The sequence below is a fragment of the Microcebus murinus genome, chromosome 5 (assembly GCF_040939455.1).
Source record: "Microcebus murinus isolate Inina chromosome 5, M.murinus_Inina_mat1.0, whole genome shotgun sequence".
In the NCBI taxonomy this organism is placed as follows: domain Eukaryota; kingdom Metazoa; phylum Chordata; class Mammalia; order Primates; family Cheirogaleidae; genus Microcebus; species Microcebus murinus.
This window is the reverse complement of record NC_134108.1, coordinates 76,870,774-76,894,380: the sequence shown is the minus strand read 5'-3', so window position 1 is coordinate 76,894,380 and position 23,607 is coordinate 76,870,774. Positions and strand designations below refer to the sequence as shown.

Here is a 23,607-nt window from a genome sequence, read left to right as displayed (position 1 = left end):
TTGCTCATATAGAAGCAACTCCTCATCCATTCAAGTTTGATCATAAGATTGAAGTAATTCAGTCATATCTTCTGGCTCCACTTCTATTTCTCTTGCTATTTCCATCACATCTGCAGTTTTTTTCTCCATTGAAGTCTTGAACCTCTCAAAGTGATCCATAAGAGTTGGAATCAACTTCCTCCAAACTCTTGTTAATGTTAATATTAACCTCCTCTCATGAATCACAAATATTCTTAAGGTATCTAGAATGGTGAATCCTTTCCAGAAGGTTTTCAATTTACTTTGTCCAGACCATTAGATGAATCACTATCTAGGGTAGCTATACCCTTACAAATGTATTTCCTAAATAATAAGAGTTGAAAACTGAAATCACTCCTTGATCCATGGGCTACAAAATGGATGTTGCATTAGTAGGCATGAAAACAGTATTAATCCCCTTGTACACCACCATCACAGCTCTTGGATGCCAGGTGCACTGTCAATGAGCAGTAATATTTTGAAAGGAATCTTTTTTCTGAGGAGTAGGTCTTAAATGGTAAGCTTAAAATATCCAGTAAACCTTGCTGTAAACAGATGTTCTGTCATTCAGGCTTTCTTGCTCCATTTATAGAGCAGAGGCAGAGTAAATTTAGTATAATTCTTAAGGGCTATAAGATTTGGGGAATGGCAAATGAGCACTGGCTTCCACTTCAAGTCACCAACTGCATTTGTCCCTACCCAAGAGTTAGCCTGCCCTTTGAGGCTTTGAAGCAAGACATTGACTTCTCCTGTCTAGCTATGAAAATCTTAGATGGCATCTTTTTCCAATAGAAGGCTGTTTTATCCACATTGAAAACCTGTTGTTTAGCTACCTTAGTCAATTATCTTAGCTAGATCTCTGGAGAACTTGCTGCAGCTTCTACGTTGCTGCTTCACCTTGGACTTTTATTTTATGGAGATGGCTTCTTTCCTTAAACTTCATGAACCAACAACCTCTGCTAGCTCCAAACGTTTCTTTTGCAGCTTCCTCACCTCTCTCACACCTTCATTAAATAGTTAGGATCTTGCTCTGGATTAGGCTTTGGCTTAAGGGAATGTTATGGCTGTTTTGATCTTCTAACCAGACCACTAAAACTTTCTCCATATCAGCAGTAAATCTGCTTTGCTTTCTTATTATTTGTGTGTTCATTGGAGTTAACAGTTTTAATTTTCTTCAAGAAGTTTTCCTTCACATTGACAGCTTGGCTAACTTGGCTAAGAGACCTAGCTTTTCAGCCTATCTCAGCTTTCTCCCTGCCTTCCTCTCTATGCTTATTTCTAGCCTTTCATTCAAAGCTAGAGACAGGACTCTTTCTTTCACTTGAACACTTACAGGCTATTATATGGTTATTAACCTGATTGTTGTGTCTCAGGGAATAGGGAGAAGTGAGGCAAGGGAGAGAGATGGGAGAATGGTTGGTTGGTGGGTCAATCAAAACTACTTACAGTATCTGTTAAGCTCTCTGCTTAATGGATGCAATTTGTGGCACCCCAAAACAATTATAAGAGTAACCTCAAAGATCAGTGATCACGGATTCACAAATCACCATAACAGATATAATAATGAAAAAGTTTGAAATATTGTAAGAATTACCAAAATGTGACACAGAGATACAAAGTGAGCCCATGCTGTTGGAAAAATGACAAACCTTCAATTTGTAAAAAATGCAGTATCTGTGAAGGGCAAGAAAGTGCAATGCAATAAAATAAGATATGCCTGTACTGAGTTTGAAAGAGAAGCAGATTCAGGGTGTAACCTTGGGAATGGGTGATCAGATTAAGTGTATTAATAAAAAGACATTGGAGAAGTATGGCATTAGGGTTAGAATCTTGTGTGGCAGGACCCTGTTCTGTTTTTTTCTTCTTTCTTTTTCCAAATTTTCTTTATTAGAAAAAATAAAGTAGCTTATTATCCACTGTAATTACCCATCTATTCAAATCTAAAATAGTCTATTTTTCTATTATATAATATTTATCCTTTTTGCCAGAATTAAATTTTGCATAATGTGACAACTTAGCTGGCAGCTGAATGGAATTTGCTAAATATAAATGATAAAGATATGCTAGATTTTTAATAAAAATTGAATAAATAGCTCAGAGAACTGATTTTGTAATTAGTCGTATTTCTGACATTCAAAGGCATTGTCCATAACATCCGTGAGCTTTGAAAAACGTATGTATAAAGAAGAAGGGCTAATTTGAGTATCTGTAAATACACTAAATATATATTTGTATGTATACCAACTACACCTAAGTTTCAAGAGCATGTCCTAAATCTGAAAATTTCTAGGCTCTGAATCCTGGATAACAGATTACATGATACTGTCAATTCTCAGTTGATCATACTCATACTCATATAGCACTGATTTTTAGAAAACATCTTTAATGTATAGCTGAAAATGGAAACTGGTAATTTCACTTGTAATTGCATACTCACAGGACCTGAATAATTGAATTAGAAAGGAAATTAGAGATGGTTTAATTTAGTGGTTCTCTGAGTGTGGACTTGTGAGATCAGCAGCATCTGCATTACCTGGGAACTTGTTAGAAATGCAAATTATCAGGTCCCACTCCAGAGCCACGGGATCAGAAACTCTGGAGGTGGGGTGAAGCAATCTGTTTTAACAAGCCCTCCAAATGATTTCTATGCATGCTAAAGTTTGAGAACCATTGGTTTAATCCATACATCTCCTTCAAAATTGGAATTATGGACTCCCATAGAGATTAGCTGAAATTAACACTTAAAACAATGAACTTTGAAAGATCCTAACTGAGCTTGCTTAAAGGACATCTTATATACAACTCTATCTCGTTTCCCTTTCTATGCACTGTTACAACAAATTACCACTAATTTAGCAATTTAACCCAAATTTACCCTCTTACAGTTCTCTAAGGTCAACACCTGTCCTACTGGGCTAAAATCAAAGTGTGTTTTTCTTTTTGGAAACTCTAGGAGAGAATCAATTTCCTTGCCTTTTTCAGCTCTAGAGGCCACTCACATCCCTTGACTTCTCTCACCTTCCTCTATTTTCAAAGCCAGTATATATGCATTTTAAAATAAAAAATTTATGTCTTTTAAACTACACTTTGCAGCCTGTATAAATGACCAGTCACCCACATCTGCCTAGTATCTATTCTACACACCTCAGTATTATACTGTCATTGGCACAGACTATGTCATAGAACATCACAACAGGATCATGCAAGATCCTCAGGCAACAAAAATAACAAATAGTAATAAATTATATTCATCACACCACTCTTGGTAGATCAGGAAAGATTACGGGGTCATTTCAGAAAAAGATTTAAAGTAAGTTTTAAACAATAAGGTTTCCTGCTTAAGCCCTGGTTAACAGGACAAGTGAATTAGAACAATTCATTGCTCAAAGATTGCATTTAATCTTAGTTTTTCCGCATCATTTTAATTGTTAACTTTTCATTAACATATTGCATAGACTTTTCCTCGTTTTTGTTTTTTAAAGAGGGATACTGAAGGACTTAAGGAAAATGCTGATTTGAGGACTACATGCCTAAAGGAGTTGAGTTTTGGTGGTGAAACTATGAGGTAACATCATTTTCTGCGTTTTCTATAGTTTCATTAATGAGAAATGTATTGTTTTTATAATAGGAACAATGTAAAAAAAAAAAAAGGAAAAGAAAAGAAAACCCAAAATACAGTCATCTGAAATGATAAGGTCTGACTTGTAAGACAGGGGTATGGCTTTTGAAATCTCAGGCAAATAAATGACAAAGGGCTTTTCCCCCCAACACTGCCATCCAAAGCGTCCCGGCAGAATCTTCCCTGATAAATTATTTTGAACACTTCTTTAAAGATAAATGTGCACCACAAATCATTTTCTCAACATGTGACTGCACTACCTCACTACCTTTTTCTCTTCAGTTGGTTGTGGTTTAAATTGAGGCCTCCTCAAAGAAATGAACTTTTAACATTTCCAAGGCCTCTGTGGTGCCACAGGAGCAGCTACAGCGGCGGCCCGGCTGAGAAGCGCTCGCACGCCAGGTCTGCTATGGGGCCCACGGCGGTCGGGATTTTGGAAGTAACGTGTCTAGGCCCAGCCGGCGCCGTGAAGGGCCGGCCCTGCCAAGAGCCCGGGTGGCGGGCGCCCACAGGGCAGGGTTCGGTGCGGCGCCGCAGCCCGCTCTGCCCGCGAGCGGAGTCCGGGCTCCTGAGGGGGAGCCGCACTGGGGGCGGCAGCGTCGGGTCGGGGCGGGGGCGGGAGCCAGGCGGCAGATCCCGCGTCCGTGGGGGAGGAGCGGCAGCAGCGGCTGCTGGAGCTGCTGTGGCGACCGACGCGAGGCGGTGGCAGAGGAGACCCACCCCTGTCCACATGGACAGTCGCAAAGGCCTCCGCTGATGCATTCACGCCTGGGCGGGGTGGACGGACGGCCGTAGCGGCGGCGGCTGCAGAAAGAGCGAGGGGCCTGCGAGCGCCTGTCGGTCGCGGAGACCTCGCCGCTCCGGCGCGGCGGGTGCGGCCATTTTACGGCCTTGGGACGAAGAGAGGCGTGTTTGTGTGCTCTCCTTCATCCTTCTTTGCTGGGGGCCCGCGGCTCAGAGACGCTTCTCAGGCTGCCTGGGCGGGCGGTGGATGGGGAGTCGTGGGCCGAGAGGAACCAGGCCCGGGAAGCGCCGTCGCCGTCGTCGCCGCTCGCGTTCCCCCGAAGGGGCTTGAGGAGGAGCCCAGGCCGCGGGCCTCGTCGCCCGCCAGCCCGCGGACAGGCCCGGGCGCGCTTGGCCTGCTTTTGTGTAGGCCTGTCCGGACGTGGGAACGCAGCCCGCCTGACGGCTGAGCCCGAGGCCCGCAACCCTGCGGCGGCTACCCTCCTGCGGCGCGGCCCCTCATCCCGGCGAGCACGGCGGCGGTGTGGGCCATGGATTAAGGAGGCGGCGGCGTGGGAGGAGGAAGATGGCGGCCGGCAAGAGCGGAGGCAGCGCTGGGGAAATTACTTTTCTGGAAGGTATGTCTATTTCTGCCCTTGCGGGGTAGGGGGGGAAATACAGGAAAACGTGGCCCCTGGAACCCCGGATATTCAGTTATCAGCGCTTGGTGGGTTTGGCGGACAGCGGAGGTACGAGGAAGAGCGGTGGCAGGGAGGGAATGTGTTGCGAGCGCGCCGGGTTCGAGTCCGCCTGGGCGAGGGGCTCGCCGGTGAGCCGGGAAGGCCGAGGGGGCGCGGGTGGATCGGACTGGGAGTTGCAGTTGGTGGGCATCCTTTGAGAGTGTGCGCTTAAGTGTTTGACATTTTTTAATTTTATTTATTTTTTTTTTGTGTGGTGGCCTAAGGATAAGCGCAGCCTACATTCAGATTTTGTTTAGTGTTCATGGAAAGTTTCAAATTGCCAAGATTGGGTGCAACTGGGGGCCAGTCTTTGTAGGAAGGGGATGGGTAGTTTAAGTGAGGTATGTGTTATACCTCCTGGCCTTTCTGTTTCTCAGCGCTTTAGGCTTCTTTTTGCACCCAGTGTTCAGATTGGACCTGGCCTTGTTTGATACTCTTACGGCATGTATTTTGCTAAAACTATTTTGTAAAATAATTTATTTGAAGAAAGAGAACGAGATTTACAGTATCAATTTGGGGACCGTCACTAAAGCGTATAAACAAAGTTTGGGTGCTTTATTCACTTGTGAGGGGAAAGTTAAACATTTAGTGTAAGTGAACTAAGCCAGTTTTAAGAAAAGCTATTATGTTTTTGTTGGGGATGGGTAATGGGTAACAATATTGGCTTTTTGCCCGTGTTTCTATAAAGACTCCAAAAATACAGCTAAATTTTATTGCAATAACTTAAACGCTCACGTTATGTAATTTGCCTATGGGTTCAGTGTTTGCACTGGTAATTGAGTTTATAAATAAGATGTTTGGAAAAATGAGCTTCTCTGCGCAGTGTTTGTTAAAAAGAATTACCTGCTCTTTGGGTAATTTTGCTGATGATTTTCATTGCAGTATGTCATAAGCGATACTTTTTAAAAAATAACTGTAGAAACATTACCGAATTAAGAATGTACAATTTAACTTAAAATTAAGAAAGAACCTTGGTAGTAACAGGTTCTATAGAAAGGTGTTAAGGGATGGGAATGCCTTATGTACTGCTTTATTAACAGCACCTCAAACAGTGCCTGGAACACAATAGGTATTCAGTATTAGTCTAATGGAAGAATTGGAACTAATGAAAGTGGGAGAAAGTAATTTTTTTAATTCTTCCCACTTGAGTATAGTGAAGTGGAAAAAAAATCTCATCTTGCTGTGCAAGCCAGCCTTTACCTTAAAGTGATGAGAGCTTTATATGAGATTCCTAGTAAGAAGATAATAAAAGCTTGTGCATTTTTCTGGGTTCATTTCATATTACCTCCATTCTAGTTTGTGCAGGATAGGTACCTGTCAAGAGGCTGAGTGGTGCAGCTTGTATTACAGGTAGTGCTACCTGAGTTGATATCGTCTTGGAATTGGAAACTCAAAAGATGACTTACTGGTGCTTATTATATTCAGTATGCTGATGATTATACTTTGAGCTATGGGAGATTTAGGGCTTCTGTAGGCTTCTGATTTAGTTTAAGTTCTGATTGGATGAACATAGGAAGGATAAAAAAGTGTAAATAAAGCCAACAGATGCAGAGCTAATGTGAATTTCAAACTATTGCTTTTAGTTTCTTCTAATTTAAGGTTCTTCGAATGTACAGTATAGTAAGTTTGAGTTTCACCATGTCTTCAGCATTTTCATAAAGAAAGCAAATGGCAACTGATTTAGAACATGAGAATAAAGGAAAAGGGAGAATTTTTAGTTCTTTATAATCAGTTTTCATATATTGTATTGAATCTTTCTAAATAAATAAATGGTATTTATTACTACCCCTGTTTTCTGTTTAATTTTCCAAGATTCCTTTGGTTCCTTACACTTCTAATAATAAAATTCTCCACTATAATTTGTCATACATTATGTATTATCACGTTACAAGTTTTCAAAATGTTTCCCCATAGGCTATTAGGATTTCATATTAAAATATTTACTTATTACACTTTCTTTGTTTTCCAGTAAACTTTTTTTTCCCTGCCGCCAAACTCCTCCAGTAAACTTCTTGAAAAACTGAAATAGGTTTTCATTCATTCATCAAATATTTATAGCAGTCTACGAATCATTGTACCAAGGTGAATAGAACAGTGCATGAGATAGTCAACGTCCCTGTTTTCATAGAGCGTGTGTTTTAGTGGGAGAGACGGTCAATGAGTAAAAATAATCCATTTAGAATGTTACCCCAGTTTTAAAAATTAATTTGTTTTTATTGATGCATAATAAGTATACATAGTTTGAGGGTACATGTGATAATTTAATACATTCATGTAATTTGTAAAGATCAAATCATTGTACTTGGGGGATATCCATCACATTAGATATTTGTCTTTATGCTAAAAACATTCAAATTATTCTCTTCTAGCTATTTAAAAATGTACAATAGATTTTTGTAGAATATAGTCACCCTATGATCTGTCTAACACTATGTCTTATTGTCTTATTCTATCAAACCATATGTTACCTCAGGCTTTCATTGTGTTACCTTCTTCACTTTATTCAGGTCTGCTTAGACTTTACATCCTCCTAAAATGTCCTGGTGCCACCAGTGTATGCGCTGTTACCTTTTACTGTTTTATTTTTTATATTAGCAATTATCACTTAATTTATTTCTTCATGTTTTTTAATCCTACTTACTCCAGTCTGTCATAAGCTTTGTGAAAGCAATGAGCTTATCTTTTCACCATCATATTCCTTGCACCTGAAACATGTTTGTTAATGAAATAAACTAGATGGTAACAGTATGATAAAGACTATGGAAAAAGTAAACAGAGCAATGATAGGGAAGCCATTTTACTTAAAGTCAGGAAAGGCCATGAGTATGGTAAAGGAGATGATATGTGTGAAGGTTCAGAGGTGATATATGGTTCCATTTGATAAAAAAAAGGAGGTCATTATGACTGAAATACAGCAAGCAAAGGAGAAAGTGATATGAGTTACAGATCTGTCATGCAGGATTATGAAGAATTTTTATTTCATTTTTTGCCATGGAAGGTAGTTGAAGAGTTTGGGGCAAAGAGGTGTCATGATTTATTTTTTTGAAAAATCACTTTGGCTGCTCTGTTTAATTAATTAGAGAAAATCAACATTAAAAACAAGGAGATAAGTTAGGATAATACTGTAGTAGTCTAGGTAGAAGTGATAGTGGCTTGGATTAGGATGGTGGCAATGGAAATTGGGAAGGAGAAGTGAATAGATTGAAGGTATATTTGGATATAGAGCTTACAGGTTTTGTTGATGAATTGTACAGTGAGGAATTGAAAGCAAGGAATTGAAGGGTTTTGCCTTGAAGTATTGGGAGATAATGACATTTACTGAAATAGTAGACTGGCAAAGGAGTAAGAAGGAAATTAATAGCACTGCTTGTTTGTATTGTATTTGAGATGCCTGTTTGAGATCTTTGTTATACAATATATTTTATATCCTTGTAACTACTAAGTGAAATTCTAATTCTGTTTCCTTTTATAGCTTCTCTAGGGAAAAGGAGACCTACTGGCTACTATTGTACCTTCTTTATTTTGTCCGTAAAATATCACAATAAAATTGTATGAATTTCATTAGGTCATAACTTATGTTGAATTTTTACTTTCCCCTCCTTGACATGTTTCTTTCACTTCTATTCACTTACTGTTGTCTCTTACCCCTTTTCTACTTCTGATAGATGGGTTTGGCAGGTTTCTCTTCTTTGTTTATTCATTTGTACAACAGGTATTTATTGAGCACCTAGTATGTTGTAGGCATGGCACTGCACTAAGAGGCACAATGGTGAGGAGGAAAACATTGTTTCTCCATAAAATCTTTAGTCAGTCTAGTGAAGAGAATCAATAATCAAATAACTACACTTGTAAATGGAAGATTACTACTGTCAAGTCAAGCATCCCAAATCCAGAAATCTGAAATGCTCCAAAATCCAAAACTTTTTGAGCCACCAACATGACACTCAAAGGAAATGCTTGTTTTGGATTTCGGATTTTGGGATTTGGGAGGCTCAACTAGTATAATGCAAATATTCCAAAATCTGAAATCTGAAATACTTATATTCCCAAGCGTTTCACATAAGGTATACTAAACTCGTAATGATAAGAATTGGAACCAATCAGCATAGTTTAAAGGGTGTGTAGGATAAGGGAAGGTGGAGAGACAGAGCTTTCTAGGCAGAGGGAATAAAATAAGAAAGTGTGAGATGTTTGGGTAACTTAAAGAAGTTAGATATGGTGCCAGCATGGAGAGTCATGCAAGATGAGGTTGAAGGTGACATCATCAAATTTGTTTCAAAAAAGGTCATTAGCTATCACCTGGATAAAGCTTTATTTAAATTTTTTTTTTATTTTAGCGTATTATGGGGGTACAAGTGTAAAGCTTTAGAAAGGGGCAAAAGATCATCAGGGAGACCACGTAGGAGATGATTACAGTATAGGGCAAAGGTAATGGTAGCTAACCTTTCTTTTGATATTCTCTATCTTCTTGTTTCCTCTGTGGGAGCTCTAACAAGTCTACTTACTCTCATTGGTTTCTTTTCTTTTGCATACTGTGCTTGTTCATATCTGGCTTTTTTTTTCCTTTGCCTTTTTTATTTTTATTTTAGCGTATTATGGGGGTACAAGTGTTAAGGTTACGTATATTGCCCATGCCCCCCCTACTCCCCTCAAGTCAGAGAGAGCTTCAAGTGTGCCCATCCCCCAAACGTTGCATATCTTACTCATTGTGTTTGTATATACCCATCCCCTCCTCCCCCTCCTTTGCCTTTTTTTGTTTCTTTACCAAGTGAATTGCTGCACCCATATTTTCTCCTATTTTTTTCTGCTTTTCCTTTGTAATGTACATATATTATTACTTTAGCTTGTTTTCCTTCTCATTTGGGTCTCTTTTTATGGACCTTGTCCACAATGTGGTTGAAAAGACTGATGTTAAACTTTTGCCATGTTGTGTATCGTATAGGTAGCAGCAAAAATGCTTGTCTCCAAATGAAAAGTCTTTTCCATTTCTCCTTAGCTATACTTTTATATTATATGTAAACTCAGTTCAGAACCCAATCAGTTTTCTAGTTCTCCTGGGGACAGCAAATACTTCACACCATCTGTTGAACTAAAGCACAGTTTCTCCTAAATGATTGGCATTCCATGGAGTATGAGCAAGGTTTTTAGTTTCTGCCAACTCAGGGGAATGCACCTCTTTTTCTTTTGATTGCATGACTTTTGGAAACTATATCATAGTGTCATTCCTTATTTACTCCTTAAATATGTTTACTTCCTGGTTTCATCCGTTGAAGTGATAAATTCTGTTTGTTAGTGGATTTTATGTACTTGCATGAAACAGTAGAGTAGAATTTCACTTGGAATAAAAGTGATTTTCATTAGAAATGCACTGAGAGCATGAATTTATAAGCCAGAATCCTGAGGTTCAACATCTGACTCTACTGCTTATTAGCTGTAGACAGATTACATAAACTGTTTTCTCATCTGTAAAACATGGATAATAATTGTTACCTTATAAGATTGCCATGAGAATTAAATGAGTTAATATATATTAAATACTTAAAACCATTCAAGGCATGTGTTAAGTCCTCTGTTGGTATTATTTTATTTCTTAGCAGATAGATAAAAGAAAAAGAACAACTTTTCCTTGCTTCTCTTTTATTTGATTTTCAGTTTTATTGTTTTTCTTTCACTTACTACCTTTCTTTTTCTAGATATACTAATTTTGATATTCTAGGTTGACTGGTATAATAAGAGAGGAAAGAGAATGAAATTATGTACTCCACTTACCTAGACTTTCATATATTGATTGTTCCTGTTGCCATTATAAAAGTATGTTGGATATTTAAGGAACTCAAGAGGTATAGATGGGTTGTGTGACCCAGAGCAAGTTAGTGGGGAAATCAGAACTGGAGCTTGGGACCTGACTTATAGCTTCAGCTTTCTTCAGCATTTCCTTCCTCCCTTCCTTATCTCTTTGCTTCCCCATTCTTCCTCTTACCTCCTTTCCCTGTATCTCCCCAAAAGGGAGGGGAGATTGGACAAGATAAGGAAAAATAATAAGTAATTATGAAGAATGATCATTTATTGAAGAAGCATTTTGAGAGGGCAAAAGGAGAAAGCCACAGATCTCTTAAGGCCCAACATCAGAAATCACAATGTCACCTATGCCACATTGTATTGGCCAAAAAGTCACAGAGCCAGCCAGATTCAAGGGCAGGGGAAGTAGACCCACCATTCAATGAGAGTGGCGCAGAATTTGTAGACATCTTTAATCTATACAGCTGTCCTACCTCTCCCATACTTGCCTGGTATTTTTTTCCCCATTCTTTCAACAGAATTTTTATGAAATCCAAAAGTTTCTAAATTTTGGACAGTTTAGGAACCTAAGAAAGAAAAAACAAGATGGACAACACAATTTATAATTTGTAAGCATCCAGGTATGTGTTGGGTAAAAGACAAAAAATTAAAAAAAAAAGGCAAAAAGAAAAAAATTATAGGAAATTATACATATTTTAAATTAAACAAATTGTAGTTTGTTTTAAAAGTACAAATAGCAACAGGAACAGTTATTAGTTTAATTTTTAGTTAGTTAGGAACTGATTCAGGAATTTCTGAAATAAGGCAAGCATAAGTAAGAAAAAAGAGGAAGTTTATTAGAATTTTTCCTTCCTTTCCTTTTTTTGTGTCAGTGATATCTGGGTTATGCTGGAGTTGTTACTGTAAACATTCTCATTTTCATTACCTAAACTCTTAGAAAACATAGCCAAACTTTAACAATATTAAAAATTAAGCAATATCTTGATGCAAAACATTGGTTAATCCACAAAGTCAAAGACAGACTGTTAATGTTCACAATTACAACACACTTTAAGTTGCATTACTTGGGATGATGAAACAATGCATGATTCATTATTGTGAACTGCAAATTATGGTTGCCAACATCAGGTAAAAAGCAATGACAGTAATTATAGAAAGTGATAGATAACCTGTACTATATCCATTTGACAGTAGAAACAGTGGAGCAGTTTTCTCTCAGTGGTCCTTTTAAAAAGGACTGCTGGGTATGGTGGCTCACACCTGTAATCCCAGCACTTTAGGAGGCCAGGGTGGGTGGATCACTTGAGGCCAGAAGTGTTGAGACCAGCCTGGGCAACATATCGAGACCCCATCTTTAATCAAATGCGAAAAATTAGCTGGATGTGGTGGCATGTGCCTATAGCCCCAGCTACTTGGGAGACTGGGGCAGAAGGATCACTTGAGCCCAGGAGTTGGAGGCTGTAGTGTGCTATAATCACACCACTGCATTCCAGCCTGGTGACAGAATGAGATCCTATCTTTGGGAGAAAAAAATTTCAATCATATTCTTTGTTGCTGTAAAATCTTAACAATGATAGTTTAAAAATTGTTAGGAAATATTTCACATCTGTGTGAAATATAAAGAATGATACAGCAAACTCTGTGTTCTACTTCCTAGTGTAAAGAAGTAAACGTTACCAACAGTTGAAACTGAAGCTGTGGTAAACCCCAACTTCCCTCCCCCCTTTTGTTTTTCAGTTTTATTTTTTCCTCTCCTACAGAGGTAACCAGTATTTTTAATTTGGTGGTTAGTTGTTCTCATGCATTTCTTTATACTTTACTCCTTATGTATTTATCTCAGATCCATATATAAGGTTATATATATCATTATATGCATCACTGTTTTGCATGTTTTAGCATGCCATACTGTATTTGTTCTTTTGTAGCATTGTTGCAAAGATTCAACAATGTTGATAAAAATAGTCTAGTACTTTCATTTTCATTGTCATTTAGTATTCCATGGTATGAATATAATGACTTATTTATACATTCTTGTATTTGTATAAATTTAGATTGTATCCAACTTTATACTTACATACATTGTTACTATGAACATTTTAGTATGTTTCATATTGCTACTATGAACTGTTTATTATTTGTTTCTTTGTACACGTGTGTTTCTCTAGGGCAAAGGGGGGCCACCTTTTTCTGTAAAGAGCTAGATAGTAAATATCTAATACTTTGCAGTTCATACAGTCTCTGTTGCAATTACTTAACATTGCCATTTCAGTGAGAAGGCAGAGATAATAGAAATGAGCATTGCTGTGTTCCAGTAAAGCTTTTCTTTTTTATTTATTTTTTTTTCGAGACAGAGTCTTACTCTGTTGCCTGGGCTAGAGTGCTGTGGCATCAGCCTAGCTCATAGCAACCTCAAACTCCTGGGCTCAAGCAATCTTTCTGCCTCAGCCTCCTGAGCAGCTGGGACTACAGGCATGCGCCACCATTCCTGGGTAATTTTTTCTATGTATTTTTAGTTGGGCAATTCATTTCTTTCTATTTTTAGTACAGGCAGGATCTTGCTCTTGCTCAGGCTGGTTTTGAACTCCTGACCTTGAGCAATCCGCCCCGCCTACACCTCCCAGAGTGCTAGGATTACAGGTGTGAGCCACCACGCCCGGCCTCCAGTAAAACTTTATTTATGCATAGTGACACTTGGATTTCATGTAATTTTCATGTATCATGAAGCATTCTTCTTTTGATTTTTTTTCTGCCAACCATTAAAAATATAAAAGCCATTTTCTTAGCTCATGAGCCTAATAAAAACAGACATCAGGACAGATTTGGCTGGGTCCTAGTTTGCTGACTCCTAACCTAGGGTATTCCATAGCAATGGAATGATTGAGTCCTAGGGTATGTGCAATTTCAGCTTCACTAGCTATTGCCAGATTGATCTCCAAAGTGGTTTTAGAACCAGTTTTTAAGTTTTCCTGTTTTTCCACATTGTCACCCACTTGATGTTTTAATTTTTGCTAGTCTGATGGGGTTTAGATAGATACACAAATGGTTTGAATTTATAATACTCTGATTTGTAGTGAGGTTGAGTATTTTTGTTGCTGTATTTTTTTAAAAAATATTCATTGTTCATTTAACATTCAAAAAATATTTATTGAGTGCCAACCTAGTGTTAGTCTCTATTCCATGTATTTGTGATGCATCTATAAACTAAACAAAATACTCTGAATATCTTTTCTTTATGTATATAAAAAAGAAAATATGTTTGTGCTTTTTCTGAGTTGCTTGTTCGTATCTTCTGTCCATTTTTTCCCCTGTTGGAATATTGATATTCTTTATTCGGGATAGTAATTCTTGGTTAGATTACGTAGATTGAACATATCTCTTACCAAATTATTACTTGTCTTATTTTTTTGAAAGGAATAATTTTATAAACATAATTATTTAAAGCAGACATTTGGTTTTTCTTTAATGGCTTGTGTTTCTTTTTTTATTATTTAAGAAATCCCAGGCTGACAGGTGGCTCACTCCTGTAATCCTAGCATTCTGGGAGGCCGAGGCGGGCTGATTGCTCAAGGTCAAGAGTTTGAAACCAGCCTGAGCAAGAGTGAGATCCCGTCTCTACTAAAAATAGAAAAAATTCATTGGCCAACTAAAAATATATAGAAAAAATTAGCCAAGAATGGTGGCACATGCCTGTAGTCCCAGCTCCTCAGGAGGTTGAGGCGGGATTACTTGAGCCCAGGAGTTTGAGGTTGCTGTGAGCTAGGCTGATGCCATGGCACTCTAGCCTGGGCAACAGAGTGAGAATCTGTCTCAAAAAAAAAAAAAAAAAAAGAAAGAAAGAAAGAAATCCTTTGTTCTTATTGGTCTTCTCTGTATTATAACTTTATTTTTTTGTTGTATTAGTTTCTGTCCATTTCTTTAGTTTTTGTGTCAGAGTAGGAGAGGGACAATCAGCTAAATAGGCTGGGGGAACAGGATTTGAGAATCTTGTTCTTTTTTTTATTTTTTTATATATTCCTTATTTTCTTTAAATTTTTTAACTTTTTATTTTGAAATAATTTTACATTTATAGGAATGTTGTAAGATTAGTATAGAGAATTCCCATTTATCTCTCACTTGTTTCTTCTATATATTTATTAATCTTTATCACAACTGTTTTATCATAGTCTCTCTTTCAGGTCATGTGTCACTTAACAGGGATATGTTCTGAGAAATTCATCTTAGGTGATTTTGTCATTGTGTGAACATTACAGAGGTACTTACACAAACCTACAAGGCATAATTTACTACACACCTGGGTTGTATGGTATTGCTCCTAGGCTACAAACTTGTACAGCATGTCACTGTACTGAATACCATATGCAGTTGTAGCAGAGTAGTTATTATTAATATTTGTGTATCTAAACATATCTAGACATAGAAAAGGTACAGTAAAAATACAGTATTATAATGTTATGGGCCCGCCATTGAATATGCTGCCCATCATTCACCAACATTTTATAAAACTTTTTTTGTAGAGATGGGGTCTCACTATGTTGTCCAGGCTGGTCTTGAACTCCTGGCCTAAAGTGATCCTCCCGCCTATGCCTCCCAAAGTGCTGGGATTATAGCAGGTGTGAGCCACCACACCCAGGTGTTACTAAATATATGTTCTTTGGAAAAAAGTCCTCCTTTCCATCAGATCTACCTACTGTCTCCAATTTTTGAGGTTTTTTTTGGTTCTATACATGAAGAAGCTTTCTTGTTTGCTTTTCTCACCCTTCATAGGCATTTTCTCCCTTTGCTGTATTGCACCAGCTAGGACCTAGTACTTGAACAGATATGTTGGTAACTTCTTGCAGAGGGAAAGTTTGGTGTTTACTGAAGGTTTTTTGAGCTACTCTTTTTCAGATTAAGGAAGTTCCTTCCTATTCCTGGTTTGCAGAGTTTTTTGTTTTGTTATGAATGGGTATTGTGAATTACATTCATGATTTTCTTTCCTTTTTAAATTTTTTTAAAATTTTTTGAGACAGGGTCTCACTTTGTCACCTGGGCTAGAGTACAGTGGTGTCATCATAGTTCACTGCAACCTCAAATTCCTAGACTTAGGCCATCTTTCTGGCTAAGCCTCCCAAGTAACTGGGATTACAGGCGCATATGTACCACCACATCCTGCTAATTTTTTAAATTTTTTATAGAGATGGAGTCTTGCTCTTGTTCAGGCTGGTCTCAAACTCCTGGCCTCAAGCAATCCTCCCACCTTGGCCTCCCAAAGTGCTAGGATTAGAGTCATGAGCCACCCAGCCCAGCCACATACATGATTTCAAATGTTAACTCTTGCTTTTTAGGATAAACCCTACTTAATTGTAATGTTTTATTCTTTATGTATTACTGGATTTGGTTTGCCCATATTTTATTTAGGCTTTTATATCTGTTTTCATGTGACATTGCTTGATAATTTTTCTGCCTTGAATGTTGTCAATTTTGGGATCAACTAGTCTGACTTCATAAAATGAGCTGCAAAGTGTTCCTTTTTTATTTTCTGGAAAAGGTTAGGTAAGATTGATGCTATTTCTTAAAAGTTAGAAGAAACTACTGGCAAAGACTTCTGAGTCTTTGTGGGAAGATTTATCAATTAGTTAACTAAATTAGTTCCTACCTATCTATCAAATTTTCATCTTTCATCACTTTTGTTACATCTCTCATCTACTATTATCTGCCCATAACTTAGGTTTTTAAAATTTCTTTGCTTTTTATAATTGATTTCCTCTTAATGGCATTTATCTCTTCCATGAGATTATTCTTTCACTTATTTGTATTAATAGGTTCTAATCTACCAGTTAGGAAATTGTATGATGAGGTTTGTTAGAATTGTGTGTGCAAACATTGTAGCATTGTAACATTTCTTTTGACTTTTGACACATAGGTTCATTTTACATTCAATGTTTTAAACTTATTTTGGAATACTTTTAGATACAGAGAAGTTTCAAAGATGGAGTAGAGTGTTTCTGTGTGACTTTCCCCCAGCTTTCACTAATGTTGCCACCTAATATAGCCATTATACATTTGTCAAAACTGGGAAATTCAACATTGCTATATACTATTACCTAAACTACAGACTTTATTTGAATTTCACCAATGATTCCATTAATGCCCTTTCTGTGTTCCAGAATCCAATCCAGGAATTTGGATTTGGTTGTCATGTCTCCTTAGTCGTCTACTGTGTTCTTTGACAGTTTCTCGATCTTTCCTTGAGAGTTTTAAAGAGTATTGGTCAGGTATATTGTACAGTGTTCCTCAATTTGGATTTGTCTGATGTTTTTGTGATTCACCTGGCATTATGAATTTTGGGGAAGATTGCAGAGCTGAAGTACCATTTTCATCACACCATAAAGTACATTCCACAAATAGGATATATCACTGGTTTTTGTTTTTTTTTTTTTTTTTTTTTGAGACAGAGTCTCACTCTGTTGCCTGGGCTAGAGTGCCGAGGTAGCTTACAGCAACCTCAAACTCCTGGGCTCAAGCAATCCTTCTGCCTCATCCTCCCAAGTAGCTGGGACTACAGGCATGTGCCACCATGCCTGGCTAATTTTTCTATATATTTTTAGTTGGCCAATTATTTTCTTTCTATTTTTAATAGAGACGGGGGTCTTACTCTTGCTCAGGCTGGTTTCGAACTTCTGACCTTGAACTATCCTCCCGCCGAGGCTTCCCAGAGTGTTAGGATTATAGGCGTGAGCCACTGCACCTGGCCTCTGATATATCTCTGTTGATGTTACTTTTGGTCACTTGTCTGAGATGGTGTTTCTCAGGTTTCTCCACCATCAGTTTATTCTTTCCCCCTTTTATGGTGTATTCTTTTGAAGTAGGTTACCAAGTCTAGGCCCCATACTCAAGGTAAGGAGAATTCAGTTTTGTCTTTTGGAGAAGGGAGTCTGTTCATATATTATTTGGAATTCTGTAAGGAAGATGGTGCTCTTTCTCCCCATTCATTTATTTATTATATCATTTTTTGTCAGTATGTTTTTGTCAGTATGGATTCAGGAATATTTATTTTATTTAGGGGTTATAACCCAATGCTATTATTTATTTTTGCTAAAATTGTTCCAACTTTAACTATTGGGAATTCTTTCAGGTTGATTTCTGTAACTTTTTGGCATGCTTCCTCTTTTGTTTTTCAAAAAAGCACTTTCTTGGATTCTGACACTACGCAGTACTCCATGTCATCTTGTATTGTTCATCTTGTATTTTTCCTGTCTCTCCCCTGGAATCAGTCATTTCTCTTAGGAGCCCTGGCTCCTTTTACTGGAGAGAATGGTATTTAGAAACCAAGATCTGTTAGTAGGTATGTTTGTTGCTACTAGACCTTGTCAGAGAACAGAGCTGTAGCTCTATATATTAACCCATGTTGCAACACACACACACACACACACATATATGTCCACCTATATATGTGTTAAATAAACATGAGTTCAGTGACTGAGTTCTAACTGTAATCCAGCATCACAGTGTTCCTTCTAGCTTTTCCCTCTTGCTTACTTATAACTTCTTTCTCTGACAGGAAGAAACTTTGTTCTCATCATCTACTATTCATTTACTTATATTTTCAACCTCAGTATACATGTAAAGAAGTTTCAAATTTGCTATTGATGACTTGTTTCCTCCTGTTTTCTGATATTTTTTGAAACTTTTTTTAAAGGCTTACATTGAAGTTTTATATATTTTGGAGAGTATTTATGTTTGCTTCTGTTCGTCATTTTGAAGCTTTTTTCCTTTTAAAAACATTTTTTATTGTGATAAAATTTACGATTTTAACCATTTTAGATGTACATTTGTATAATTCATTGGCATTAAGTATGTTCACAATGTTGTACAACCGCCACCACTATCTGTTTTTGGAACTTTTTCATCATCTCAAACAAAAAGTCTGTATCTGTTAAACAGTAATTCTCCATATCCCCTCCCCAGTGCACCCTACCATCCTGCAGCCCCTCGTAACCTGTTTTCTACTTCTGTCTCTATGAATTTGACTTTTCTTTCTTTTTTTTTTTGAGACAGGTCTATTGTCTGGGCTAGAGTATAGTAGAATGATCATAGCTCACTGCAACTTCAAACTCCTGGGCTCAAACCATCCTCCTGCCTCAACCCCAAGCACCCAGCTAATTTATTTTTGTAGAGACAGGGTCTTTGTTGGTTTGTTGCTCAGGCTGGTCTCTAACTCCTGGGCTCAAGTGATCCTCCTGCCTCAGCCTCACAAAGTGCTGGGATTACAGGTGTTAGCCACTGCTTGCACTATTTGCCTATTCTCATATAGGTACCTCATATAAGTGCAGTCATACAGTATTGTCCTTTTGTATGTGGCTTATTTCACCGAGTGTAATGTTTTCAAGGTTCATCCATGTTGTAGCCTGTATCCAAGTTTCATTCCTTTATGACTGAATATTATTCTATTGTGTGTGTGTGGTGTACTTGTGTGTATGCAGACATACCACATTACTTATTTTGTTTATCCATTCATCTGTTGATAGACATTTGGGTTGTTTCTACCTTTTGGCTTATCATGAATAATGCTGCTGTGAATATTGGTTTACAAGTGTCTGTTTGAGTTCATGCTTTCAATTATTTTGGGTATATACTTAGTAGAACTGCTAGATCATATGGTAAATCTGTGTTTAACTTTTTGAGGAACTACCACATTCTTTTCCACAGTGGCTGCACTATTTTACTTTCCCACCAGCAAGCACAAGAGTTGCAGTTTCTCCCACATCCACATCCTAACCAATACTTGTTACTTCCATTTAAAAAATAATAATAGCTGTCCTAATGGGTGAACCAGTAGTATCTCATTAGGGTTTTGATTTACATTTCCTAGTTGAGCATCTTTTCTTGTGAGGCTATTTTAATCATGGACTTTTCTGGGCCACATACGGTGTGAGAGTTCTAGCCACAAACCTTAGTTAATTGTTGGCTTATGATTAGGAATTTCCTGACTGTCTTAGTCTGTTTGGGCTGCTATAACAAAATACCATAGATGGGTAGCATTTAAAAAGCAGAAATTTATTTCTCACAGTTCTGGAGTCTGGGAAGTCAGGTCAACGTGTCCTGACTCAGGTCTGGTATGGGCCCACTTTCTCACTGATAGTGCCTTCTGGCTGTGTCTTGATGTAATGGAAGGGGCAAACAAGCTCCCTTGGGCCTGTTTTATAATGGTATACTAATGCCATTCATGAAGGCTCTGTCCTCAGGATCTAATCGCCTCGCAAAGACCCCACCTCTTAATACCATCAAGAGGGGTTGAAATTTCAACATAAATTGGGAGGACACTTTCAGACAGTAGCTCTGATGGCAGGGTGAATATGCTTTGCCTTTAGTTCAACTCAAAAAGCCAGAGCCAAGGGTAAGATACCACAGTTATCCCCACTCTTTCTTCAGTGAGTTTCTTTTATTTTTCTTAGTTCTCCCAATCAGATTGTTGCCCTTGAGGTCTTCTGGTTTGCTAGTCTGACCTCTCTTGCTGAGGCCCTGAATTTAATCTTAAACCCCAGGCTCTGAGACATCAGGTTTTTATTCAATGGCACCAAGAGAAATGCCAGCTTTGGAACTTCATTTGTCTCTCTGGTTCCCACTGTGTAGTAATAGTTGTTTATGGTTTCAGGGTGTTTCAGCTGTGTACTTATAAAAATTTTTTTAACTCGTAATGAGCATATTTGGTGTTCTGATCTAGAGTTTTTCTGGTCATCAAGTTAACCATCTTGCTAACACAGAAAACCTTGTCTTATTTTTCTTCTATTAAAAGGCAGGGATGATTGAGTTTAAGGAAAAGTCTTGTGGACTAGATATAGCTCTTATTAATAAGGCAAGCAGACTATTTATAGGTCCTGATTTCTAGAATCCCTGATCAAAGGTTGAGATTTAGGGTTGATTTTATATGATCATATATAGTCATGTACCCTCCATTTTTATTATTATGTCTTACTAATTTGAGCTTCTTTGTGTAGCAAGCACACATATATAGATGCCTATAAATTAGTAAAAATAGATTTTAATGTGTTCTTTTTCTCTTTATTAATAGGATATTAATATTTAATAAGAAATAGACAAAAGGCAAGCAAATTAAAAGAAAATCTAGAATAATCAAAGAGCTTGGTAAATGCTCAAATTTGTTTTATATTGCATAGCTATATTAATGAATACTTATCTCAGTTTGTTTTTATTTCAGCTTTGGCTAGATCAGAATCTAAGAGAGATGGAGGTTTTAAAAATAATTGGAGCTTTGATCATGAAGAAGAAAGTGAAGGAGATACAGATAAAGAGTAAGGATTTTTTTTCCCCTTAGATATTTTATAAGAATGAAACTTTTCATAGAAAAACAATTTATATTCCACGGAAAGAATTAAGAGTGTGGTATTCTTTACTTGAGAAAACATTAACTCTTTTATAGTAGCCTTAAGGAAAAGAAAACACAATTTTTTATTGATAAATAGTTTTGCTGTTGAATTTCTTCATCTTTTGAAATGTGTAAATATATTCATATAATACACGTATAACCTTGTGATTAAAAATTGACCATGCAACAGAAGATTTTAAATTAAGGAAATTGCTTTTCTTTGTTATTGTTGTTTTTCAAAAAGGAAATCTGTTTAGACAGTAATTTGAAAAGCTACCATTTATCATGAGTAAGTGAAGCCAGATAAGACTCTTGGATTTTGTATGAAAGTTTAAGTACTACAGTGTCTTTCTTCCCCAGTTGTGACCACCCCCTCCCCCACCACATTCATCTTAGGTCAGATTCTCACCAGAGAAAGCAGAACCACTATAAATGATAAACACAGGTGTTTACCCAGACAGAAGTTAAGCAAAGTGTTCATTACACTTTGTTAACGTACTTGGAATGACTGCTGTGTAAAAATTTTAAATAATAGTTTTAATAGAACTTTTTGCATGTCATGAGATTTGTATTACAAATTCAACATTGTTTTTAATTTTTGATTTATTTATCCGGTTTTCTGCTGGCCAAAAGAAACAACAAATTTATAGACATACAAATAATATATACACAAAGTTCTAACAAAACTATAGGTTTTAGAAATTTTTATACAAGAAGTCATTCAGAGCATATTGGCTAAATATTGTAGGTGCTTCACTTCTGTCTGGGCAACAGCTCCATTCATCATTACTTTATGTGCCTTCACCTATGAGATGTTGACCTGAAGTGAAATTTTATTTGAAGGAGAGCTTTGAACTGGTAAGTTTCTCATTTTAAGTCAATATTTTATGATCTTCTTTCTTTCATTTCATTTTGCTTTTTTCTGATTATTTTTTAATATAAAATAATTTTTTATTACATTCAGTATTTATATAGTTTTAAAAAATTAAAATTAAATCTGGAATTAAACTAAATAGAAAGTATACCACTTTTTGAACATTTTTGTACAGTATTTACATGGGAGAATTTTTAGCATTAAAAAGTTGGGATGTATGTAAACAGTAATGAAACAAAACGTTTTTGTTATAAATAGTATAAATTTTAGTATAAATACCTTAGTAGACTTGTCTTCAAAAGGGTGTATTTTACTTTCTTTGTTGGCAGATTTGCCATAGTTATATTATTAAAAAATTGTCTTTGAAGGTGCTAGCTATCCTATATATCTCATTTATGAAATGTACTCTTTGGTTCATCATGGGTCCTAAGGGGCTTCAGCTTTTGGAATATGTTGAGATTAACATGAACTATTTATAGATATATTAGTCTCATCTTGTAGAATCTCAGTGCAATGATTCTCAGTGAAGGGTTGCTATTTATAAGAGTGATGGAAGTAGGCCAGGCACGGTGGCTCACGCCTGTAGTCCTAGCACTCTGGGAGGCCAAGGCGTGTGGATCATTTGAGCTCAGGAGTTCTAGACCAGCCTGAGCAAGAGTGAGATACCGTCTCTACTAAAAAAAAATTAGAAAGAAATTAGCTGGACAACTAAAAATATATAGAAAAAATTAGCCAGGCATGGTGGCGCATGCTTGTAGTCCCAGCTACTCAGGAGGCCAAGGCAGTAGGATTGCTTGAGCCCAGGAGTTTGAGGTTGCTGTGAGCTAGGCTGATGCCAAGGCACTCTGGCCCAGGCAACAGAGTGAGAGTCTGTCTCAAAAAAAAAAAAAAACAATGTGGGAAATATAACTAATTTACTATGGTAGTACCATTGGAATTACTTCCTTCTCGTTAGCTAAGGTTTTCTTCCCTTACCAGTTTGTTTCTTCTCCTTTACTTTGTTTCTCTATCTTCTGTTATTGTCAAACCAAGGCAGAAATGAAAAATGAGCGAGAATAAATACAATTCATTGTTTAAAAAAACAAAAGTATGTGTTCATTTGTGGTAGGGGTCAGCAGACTATGTCCCATGGGCTTGATCTTTCCTACTACCTGACTTTTATTAGTAATTTTTATTGGAACATAGCCACATTTATAGTTTATGGCTGTTTTCATACTACAATGGCAAAGATGAGCAGTTGCTATGGAAACCATATGGCCTGCAAACCTAAAATATTTACTTTCTGGCCTTTTACAGAAAAAGTTTGCTGATTCCCTGAATTAGGTGAGCATAGATGATAAAACATCTGAATTTAATGTATGGATTGTGATTATTACTAAGGTTTTTTCCTTTTATTTTCTATGTAGTGGAGCAAATCTACTTAGTGTAGATGAAGATGAGGATTCTGAAACCTCAAAAGGAAAAAAGG

The 23,607-nt window shown here is 37.2% G+C and overlaps 1 protein-coding gene across 4 annotated transcripts in view; it reads left to right on the top strand.

Moving 5' to 3' along the window:
* The first annotated feature begins 4,797 nt into the window (after positions 1-4,797).
* Positions 4,798-23,607, top strand: part of SENP6 (SUMO specific peptidase 6) — a 112,612-nt gene continuing 93,802 nt past the window's right edge. For 3 of the 4 annotated variants that reach the window (XM_012743137.3, XM_012743136.2, XM_076003179.1), the window contains exons 1-3: positions 4,798-4,998; positions 21,098-21,191; positions 23,546-23,606. In XM_012743137.3, the coding sequence (XP_012598591.1) occupies positions 4,947-4,998; positions 21,098-21,191; positions 23,546-23,606 (207 nt within the window). In that variant the 5' untranslated portion in view covers positions 4,798-4,946. The remainder of the gene's footprint in view (positions 4,999-21,097; positions 21,192-23,545; position 23,607) is intronic. The other variant, XM_012743141.3, reaches the window with a different exon arrangement.